We start from the raw sequence: 10000 nt of genomic DNA, 5'->3' as shown, positions 1-10000 counted from the left end.
AAAAAAAAAAAAGTAGTTTTACTATAAGATTTAAGTTCTGCTAAGTGCCTTCAAAATGATTACTTTTCATATTGCTTTAAAGTTGAAGATCCAGAATCTCCTCGACCAGTATCATGATTCCAAGTGACAGGTCTTTAGAAATGTTGATAAAGAATGAAATTATTTATGTACCCTATTTCTAGAAAATATATTACCCTCCCCTAGGAGCTAAAAGCCAAGAGTGGTGTGGTAACAGAGGTATCAGAGGAAGAAGCTGAAATCCAGAGAAAGCTTGTGGAAGCCAGCAGTGAGAGGAAAGCACTCAGACGAGAGATGTTGCAGTTAGAAAGTTCACAGAGGGAGGTAGAGCTCAAAATCCATACCTGTACCATGCGTCTGAACAGGATGAAAATCATTGCCTTTGCGTCACAACGGCTGGACAAGGTAAGAAGGGCTTGAAAATTTTAGGCATTGAATTTCTTTAAACATGTTTGTTGGAAAATTGGTAAATGAAGGCACAGTCATGTATTGTGGATTCTGTTGCACACACAAAATAACCAGAACCATTACCATTTCTCTTAAAATTCAAGTATCTGGAGCATTTGTTCTCAAACTGTATTATGACCTACATGTGTCATGGTTATCCTCTAAGTATGTCACATAACATTTTACATATTTGTGGTTCTTGACTTTGAAATTACTGCTACAGCATTAGGAAAATGTAAATTGAGCCTATGTTGATGTAACTCAAAATTTCTCATTACATATATTATTTTACAATAATTTACTCTTAGTTGCACATTCAAGAATAACTATATGTATAATATATTAGTATTCATATATTTATAAAGTAGTCAGAATTCTAGGATGAATGTATGAAAAGGACACCAGACTCCAAATGTTGAGAAACCTTTATCTAAAGTGATCTTAGGCACTTGGAACATGATTTTTACACTATGTAAATTTTTTTGTCACTTTCTTTGCTTGTGCAGCTATAGTTATAATCAATTTTGGAGTTACAGATTGATGTAGGGATTATTAAGAAATGTCATAATAGCATTGTGCTTTTCATAAAATATTGATATTCTATTTATCTTGCCAGAGTATCTCAAAGTGTGAACGCACTGTTCGTAACCTTGGCATCAGGCTAAGCCAGACAAAGAGACTACAGCAAACTGTTGAAGCCAAGCTGGATGCCAACTTGGAAAAGCTTCATGCTGCTCAAAGAGCCTTGAATCAGTGGGGACCAGGATCAAGCCAACCATCTCATGCTTCTCAGACACTTATTGACAAGAATGAAACTGGTGTAAGTATGCTCTCATTTTTATCTTGAGTATGCTTTAATCTCACCAAATCAGATGAATGTTATAAGTTAAAATGATTTTGTATATAAATTGATCGAACAAAGCAGGTAGGTGTAAGATTTTATGTTTTTGCAGCTGGCTTACCGTGACCTTCACCAGCTGGCAGACTACTTGAGAGGAATGGTGAAGGAAAGTTTCAATGAACAGAGAGCCAGTGAACAGCTGATTTGCCAGCTACTGAACACCACTAAACAGTTCTATGTTCAGCTACGTGCTAGTAACCAATGTACACCAGAGATGGAAAAGTACTTTGAGGTTAGTTGTCCTTTTAATACATTTTACACATTTGTGTAACAGATTTTTGGGTTTATATACACCTTTTAGAGGCTGACTAGCAACTTCTTGATAGCTTCATTATTGCAGTCACAGTTATTAATTGACAATAATTTAACAACAGTTTTAAAGTAAATAAATCAATGTGTTAAAACTTGTGATTAGTAAATACTGATATAAGGATAATATGCACTGTGATATATATGTAGATTATAAGATATCTGTAGAATAAGTATTTTAAGTAGGAACAACACAGCAGTTCCAACTCAATGACCTGCTCCATTTTTCTCCTAAACATTCATTTTTTGTTTGATGTGCCTTTGTTTTAACAGGAGGGTTAGCAATGCTGCAAGTGCATTAAGTTTTACTCTTTGTGGTGGGTGGGTGGGGTTAGCTTTGTCCTTGCAAAGTAGAGCGCCAGCATTGGATCCCACCATCTAGGTCTCTTGACTACAGAACTTTCACCCAATAACTGGCATAACAAGAGGAAAAATCTGAATTATTATTTTTTCCTACTTATTTTCATTTTACATCTGCAAAGGTGTGCATCTTGACTTCATGGCATGGATTTCCAGCATTCCATCACTGTTATTGTTCAGTTAATGGATGAGTATTTCTTTGGTACATGTTAATTACCCTCATGACTAGAGAACTACTCATCCACCATACTGAGTCCTTTAACACAGTGTGGACCAAGAATAGATAGGAAAGCAACAAAATTGTATGTAAACATAGAATAGACAAACCAAATTTTATACTGGATTATACCATCTCTTTGGGTAAGTGGAACTCTGGTTCATGTTTATTCTAAGTCATGACTAGAGTCTCACTTATCCACAGTGATTGGTTATGAAAACTTCACCTGTGTTTGTCAGCAGTAGTAGTAGTAATAGTACTATTGTTTTATTTAAAGTTACCTTAGACATATTTCTTAAAAATTGTAATTTTGAATAATATCCACAAAACTACAATTGTTTTGCAATGTTTTTGGCAGAGTATTGTAGAGAAAATGGACGAAAGCAAGATCATTTGGGCAGATCAACACCAGGAAAATAAAGAGGAGGCATCCAGTCTCCCAGAAGAGCCGGTATTAGATGTGAATCGCCTGACCATCTTACCGATTACAAGCAGTGTGTTCATATCCCCAGCTACAATGGTTGATCAGAAGATGTTTAGGTTAGTGTAGACACTTAAATGATCATAAAACCTATCAACAAGTCAGATACTGAACATACCAGAATGCTAAAGATATACAAAATGTCAATGATAACTCATCACCATGAAAGATACTGTACATAAGAATATAACAAAGGTATACAGAACTTTTCACTGAGTTAACCCTTTGGATCTGGTTGTGTCACGGAAATCAGTGTTGAAAACTCAGGCAATGGGTTACATAAGCGGCCAACATCCCGGCATGTGGAACATAGGCCAGCCGCACACGAACAGCCATGAGCGGTGACAAGACTGTCTCCCCTTTGCAAATTTATTTTGTGTAAACTTTTTTAGCTTTATCACCATTTTCCAATTTCTATATTTGTCTTTTTATTTGCTTTATCCAGATGGTAATAGATTATTTTCCTTGTGCAGACTCCATATCTTCTGTCTATGTAGTAAATAACTCAGTGCAAAAGGGGGAGGGGGGATTTAGAACATTTGGTTATTTGTCACAGCAGCCAGGAAAACGGTTTACAGCATGGAAATGGCATCCTACTTGGAGCCGGCGCTCTTCTAGTCACTGCTTACACACATTACATTCTACATTTGTTTATCAATGGGAAAAATGCTAAAGCTCCCTTCTAAGCACCAAATGAGTCAAATCACACAAAGAAGTTTGTGCATTAGTGGTGTCTTTACCATCACCCTAGCCTTTGCTCATGACAGCAAGTTCATGTCACCCAGGCCGCAGCCAGTTTGCCGTGTCACCTGCCCCTTGACTCAAGTTTTTCCATGACGTGACCGCAAGGTCATTCGGGTCCAATGGGTTAAGGATATAGCAAGTTTTTACATGAAGTATATATTTGCCAATTTAAAGTGAACTTTTTTATTATTACAGGAGGTCGATTATGAAATCCAGTAAGAGTACATCAGCTTTACCATCAGCAACTCTAAACATGGGTGAGCCATCTGGGCTTAACTTGTCGAGTGTGGGTGAGAGCTTTATCCACGACTCTCCCATCACTCCTAGAATAATGAACATCCAAAATACCATACCTGATTCTCCTGTGCTCTCTGGCTTTAGTCTTCCAAGTGAAGATGGCAAAGTGAAATCAGAAGAACAACGGGCAGAGAACTGTAACCCAGTACCTCATTCACCTTTTTTTCAACAAACCCCTGAAAAGAGTGAATCTGTTGAACCTAAAAGCCTAACTAAAGACTTTGGGTTTGTTAGCATGACTGAAGGATGTGGTATTAATACTTTCAATGTCACAAGAAACTCGGGCGTGAACCTTGATAAAACGGAATTGTTAGAGGACATTCAGCCTATTGACTGCTCAATTAATGCTACATTTGCTATAACACCAGCAAAGAGTCTCAATACAACAGTTGATATACCTACATGTCTTCCAAGCTTAAATACTACAATGGATATGCCAGGAAGGCTTCCAACTTTAAACACCACAATTGATATGTCTGCAAATGCTGCAGGCTTGAATACTACAGTTGATTTACCAACCAAGAGTGTCACTGTGGAAAAATCTACACTGGGAACACTGAGTACAGCCATTAACATATCTACCCTACAGTCTGTTTTAAACACTACCCTTGAAGTTTCAAAGCCTTCACTTGTTACTACCTCTGTTGGATCAGGTTCTAATCCATCCTTGATAAGGACTACAAGCAAGCCTAATCTGCATTCCACCATGACCTCTCAGCCTTCACTTTTGAATACAACAGTTGACATATCCTCCAAGCCATCCTTTTTGAATACAACAATTGATATGACCTCCAAGCCATCACTTCCAAATGCTACTGTTGGTCTTACTTCAAATCCAGCCTTGAATACTACTATGGATATAGTGTCAAAACCATGTGGAAGTAATGCTGGTGAAGCTTCTAATTCTTGTACTACAAGTACTGAGAGTTCAATAAAACCTGTGATATCCCTCAAGTTGGAGGTGCCAACAATTCAGTCTAGTATGTACAACCAAAATGCTGTAGATAAAATAAAACCATTTGGGGAGACTTATGCAAAGCTACCAAATATGAATATCCCAAATGATGCCATATCGCTTCCTGAACCAGTAACTTTGAAAACAACCTCGAGAAAGTTATTTACCTCTAATTTGGACTCTACATTTTGCGTAGAAGACGACCAAGGAAAACCTAAGGACACAATTGGAGCAAGTCTAGGTTTGTTTTTATTTATTTACATGTTTTTCTACACTTCTTGCCTAACACCTATTTCTATCCCTATTACTAGTAATTGCTTTTTCAATATTCTTCATCCTTCCTTAGACATATACTCTAACCCTTCCTCCCTTTACTAATCCCAGTCTTCCTCCATTTGCTTCCATTCTTAACCCTTTTCACTTCCATAATATTTTAAAGCACTCTGTGACCTTTGACATCTAAACCCTTTTGTCGTAATCATTTTACACTTTTGATTACTTTACTGTAGGGCTAAGACTTCTGATGTTCAGCACATTTATTTGTTTTACCTATTAACCATTTATTGTCTCAACTATTGCATTTTGAACTCAGTTTTGTATATTGCAAGAAAAATAATCCTCCCCTGTACAGCTTTTATTCCATTTTTGCACTCTGATACTACTGGAATAATGTTACTGATTGGAGTATCTTTCTTCGTAGGTTGCAGTTTTGAAACTTTAAAATCGCCAGTGCTAAGTAGTAACCAGTTGAGAAGGATGACATTTGAGGTACAGCAGCACAGCCCTCTCATCAAGCCTGTGGAAGTACAACCAGCCAGTGAAATTCTCATGCCTCCACCTACAAAGGTCTTTTTTATGATACATGTATTTTAGTTTTTTTATATCAGGTGTGCTCTTTGCTAATGATTAAAAAATGCATCATGAATTCTATACATTGAAGGATATTGTATTGGAGGTTTATCGGTATAGATTCATCTTCTGTTCAGAAAAATGTAATGGTGCATTAGATATCAGCATTAAAATGTGAGCTATAATACTTGAAATGTGAATTGCTTGTTTCTTGTAAGGTATGAATATTTGTTTTAGGGAAATATAAAATATGTATGATTTATCTTAACCTAGCTGCTTGGTATTACATATTTGAATGTCACTGACAAGTATTTTCATCGGTAGACTGTCAAGGGGATCTTAAAGAAGACACCACAGAAAACGCCTACACGTGGTACCACACCAGGGAAAGGGACGATTATAGGCAGGGGCTTTGGCAAAACTACCACACCTGGGAAAAACATCACACCTGGCAAAAGTCAAATCTCAGGGATGAAGAAGAGCCTGAGCACTTCTGCCCTAGGTCCTTACCAGTCCAATTCTCTGAGAACCAGCGGTCAGTCAGTGGCTAACAATAAGCAGAAGTTAGCAGGTATGTGAAATTTATGTAAAGGGATATTTTGGATAATGAGGGATATTTGATTATACTTTGTTTAATGTTTAAGAATTGAGTTTTAATTATTATTATTCATTTTGTTTATTTTAGTTACAAAGAACGTTATTGTAAAACTAGTTACCTAATTGCATAATCATTTGGCAGGTCTTGGAGCAGCTCTACGGCGTACTTCAAGCTTCCTAAAGGCAAGAGGACAAATGAGTAATCAGGAGAATGTTCCACCAACTCAGAGGGGGCCATATAGAGACACCTTGTCCTCATCAGCAAAATCGTTATCACATTTTCAGTATAAGCCATAGGGATGGCAGTCATCTTGCCTTAATAAAAATGTAGCTTGGGGTGAGAACACTGAAAAAAGTAAAATACAACCAGTGATGAAGACAGAAGATGTTCTCAAAGATTTCACCAACAAACAATGTTTTGGATCAAAAGTTGGAGGTGGTTTTCTGCAAGAGAAATTACAAGAGTTTTCCTTTAGTAACAGTGTATCTCATAGTGTCAAAGGTTTTGAAAAAGTTGTGGAAAAAAGCATTAGTATACAACCTTGGAGTATGCACGCAATGCCATGGACACTTGGTGTGAATAATAGAAAATTATATCCAGTGTTTGCTTACTTGCCAAAGTCTTTCTGATCTCTCAAATTTCTTTTTTGTATGCTTGCATGCACAAGGATTTGACTGTCTTCTGTTTCCCACCGTTCTAGTGAGAGGGAAGTAATGTAATAATATATAGTAATGGATGTGTTATTGTATTTTCTTTTCTTTTTTTATATGATACTGTAAATCATTAATGTATGTTTTTAATGTAAATAGGAAATCAGTTTATAGAAAAGATTATTGAAATCTTACTAGTTTTATATGACTTTTTTTTGTATAAATTTGACTGTAAAGAATTATCATCATAACCATTTTAAAGCAAATGAAAATGTGTGAACCTGAAATGGCTCAGTCCATAGGTATCACATTGACTCATTTTATTTCACTAGATTCACTTGTAAGTGAAAGAAAACTGTAAATTTATATATGTATAAGGAATATTAATTACTCTCTATTCTCTTCTTTCTTTCCACAGATGTATTATCTGTTAAATATATATGTTACAAAGTGCTATCTCAATAAAGTTAATAATTTTAATGATGTTTTATTATACTTATAATGGATTTTATCACATTTTTCTCTATATTAGTAATTGTGATTGGATACTTTAATGTTAAGATGGTATGTGCATGCATTCCATAGATCACTTGAGCATTAGATTGAAAAAAAAAGAAAAAAGCAAATGGCCTCTGTTTCAGCAAAAGTTGATACTAAATGTTGAAGTGGGTATAAAGGTATAGATGTACAAACAAAGACTAATGTTCCTGTTTAAAGCAATGAAAGGTTTACAATATGGAAAGAAATAATAAACTTGACAAACTTGTGCTTAAAAATCCTTTTTGACACAAGTCCCATGTCTCCTCTCAACCAGACTATTTGATTGCTAGCTGCTGTAGAAGAATTTGATCCCATCCACATGTCCTGGCACTGTCTGTACTTTGGGGAAACCAACCAAATGGCTATGCCAGTGGGAAGGGAGACCACCAGATGAGCTCATCTAGCTTGTAATTTGTTTAATCATATGGATAGGGACCTTGGGAAACCAATGAAAAAATGAAAGTGGGTGACACAGTGGAGTTTAAAAAGGAAAGAACTATCATAACGTATTAAAACCTTTCATTGTTTTGGCCTATATTCTTTATATTTGCTTAGGGCTTGGGTTTTGTCTACCTGTCAATAATGTAAATTAAAATTCCTTATCAGTTGATGTGGCTGCCTTTTCCTTACCTCATCATGAGCCAGGTCATCTTTTACCATATGAATGTGACAATACACTCTGGAGACTATCGAGCACCTGAAGTCAGAAGAAAATCCTGGCATTCACTTTCCTGAGCAGTACCAGACTTTCCAGAACTGGCCACAGAAAACCCTCCATAAATTGGCTTTACTAGTGACTCCAGTAGCTGTCTATCGAGGCTTGAATTTGGAAAACTGGGACTGATTTTGTTTAATTACCTGACTCATCTAGTGTGTTCATCAACTGATGCCTTATGATGATTACATTTGCATTCAATTTTTGTTTTGTCTCAAAAAATACATGGAAGACTCTAAACTGACTTCAAAGAAAACTCAGACAAACTTTCATATTTGCTACTCAAAAGTATTCCACCTGACATGGCCAGTAGCAGCTAACATATTAAGGAAAACAAAATATACAGTTTGAATTAAATGTAACTATAATTATATCAAATATGACATGGGAATATCTAACAGCAACAAAGCCTACATATTTAAATTCTGAAATATTTACTTTTCATACATTAAAAAAGAGCCCAAACGGATTAAAAGGTGTTTTCTATGAAAATATAACACTAAAAGGTACAATTGTATTTGAATTAACATGAGTTTTTTTTAACCAAAGTCAATTAAGTAGTACTATATTCCCAGGATATGTAAATATGAATATTGCAGTTGATCCAGTAATGGGTTATTCCTCTACTAACTGTCCTAGATTTGCAGAAAAAAATCAAAATACTTTTAAGGATACTGTGGTTGCAATTCTGAACAACTCTTGAAGAGCTAAAGTAAAGTTCAAAATCTACATGCATGTATATCCCCAAGCAAAAAAAAGAAAAAAAATGAACTCTGAAGGAATGGAACAGTGAAATGTATTACGGTATATCATTTATCAGAACTAATGACCAAACCTACTACAATTACAATGATGAACTGCCTAAAATCGGGTAAAATTAAAAGTTGTATATGTGATAAGCAATCTAAACAGTTCTAACCTTTACTACTACATTCTCGCAATACTCTAGAACACAATCTTCATTCATTCCTCAGTCATGATAATGAAATGTACAAATTCGAGACATAATCCAACAAAATAGTATATGTCAAATGATCACAAGGTCATTCTACTTTTTCTGAATGTATGAATTCAAACCAAGAAACACAAAACTACAACATTTACTTATATACATCTTAAATGGACTGTTACTTTTATATTTCGCTTGAATTAATTTCTTAAATGATACACATAAGCACTGCGTTACACTATCTTTCTCTATCCCTATAGCGCATTTGTGTGATAACGACCACACGGAGGTGTGAGTGCGCTTGCGCTCGTATGAATGAACGTTTTCCAGTACCGACCACATCTTGGTAGCAGCTTTCTCTTTTTATCTCTCTCTGAATATATATATATATATATATATATATATATATATATATATATATATATATATATATATATATATAATACGTTTTCGAAGATTTCTTCATCAAGTGTAAAATCCAAATATTTGTTTATCGTAACATTTGATGAACTCGACGTTTTCGAAACGTCACGTATATTCGCTTCCAGTGTGGTTGAGTCACGAACTTTTATTGTGAATATACGTTACTGTATATTTCTATTCACACACACACACACACACACACACACACACACACACACACACACACACACACACACACACACACACACACACACACACACACACACACTGAAATTCCTCGTGCTTAAAGATACCCATCTCTAAATGTCATGTGTTGATTTCCATTCCTTAACTCATATATATATATTTTTTTATGTTGCAGCAGTGAAGGTGCAGCAAGGTATGAAAATGAAGCCAGTGGACTATCGAGCAGTGATCGAGTTTTTATGCTTGAATGGCCATACACCGCAAGAGGCCTTCGATGAAATGGAAGCTACTTTTGGGGAGGATTCCCCATTATATGACGTTGTTAAACATTGGCCTCGCCAATTCAAGGTTTGGTCGGAGA

General features: G+C 35.7%; 1 protein-coding gene across 2 annotated transcripts in view; it reads left to right on the top strand.

Moving 5' to 3' along the window:
* Nucleotides 1-7306, top strand: part of LOC113810825 (uncharacterized) — a 27697-nt gene extending 20391 nt beyond the window's left edge. For both annotated transcript variants that reach the window (XM_070117106.1, XM_070117107.1), the window contains exons 10-17: nucleotides 205-423; nucleotides 1082-1285; nucleotides 1419-1598; nucleotides 2611-2792; nucleotides 3673-4970; nucleotides 5430-5575; nucleotides 5903-6149; nucleotides 6318-7306. In XM_070117106.1, coding sequence (XP_069973207.1) covers nucleotides 205-423; nucleotides 1082-1285; nucleotides 1419-1598; nucleotides 2611-2792; nucleotides 3673-4970; nucleotides 5430-5575; nucleotides 5903-6149; nucleotides 6318-6472 — 2631 coding nt within the window. In that variant the 3' untranslated portion in view covers nucleotides 6473-7306. The remainder of the gene's footprint in view (nucleotides 1-204; nucleotides 424-1081; nucleotides 1286-1418; nucleotides 1599-2610; nucleotides 2793-3672; nucleotides 4971-5429; nucleotides 5576-5902; nucleotides 6150-6317) is intronic.
* Nucleotides 7307-10000: the final 2694 nt, after the last annotated feature.

This window comes from Penaeus vannamei, chromosome 39, assembly GCF_042767895.1.
Source record: "Penaeus vannamei isolate JL-2024 chromosome 39, ASM4276789v1, whole genome shotgun sequence".
Lineage (NCBI taxonomy): Eukaryota > Metazoa > Arthropoda > Malacostraca > Decapoda > Penaeidae > Penaeus > Penaeus vannamei.
The sequence above is the reverse complement of the archived record's forward strand: the minus strand, read 5'-3'. Positions and strand labels throughout refer to the sequence as shown.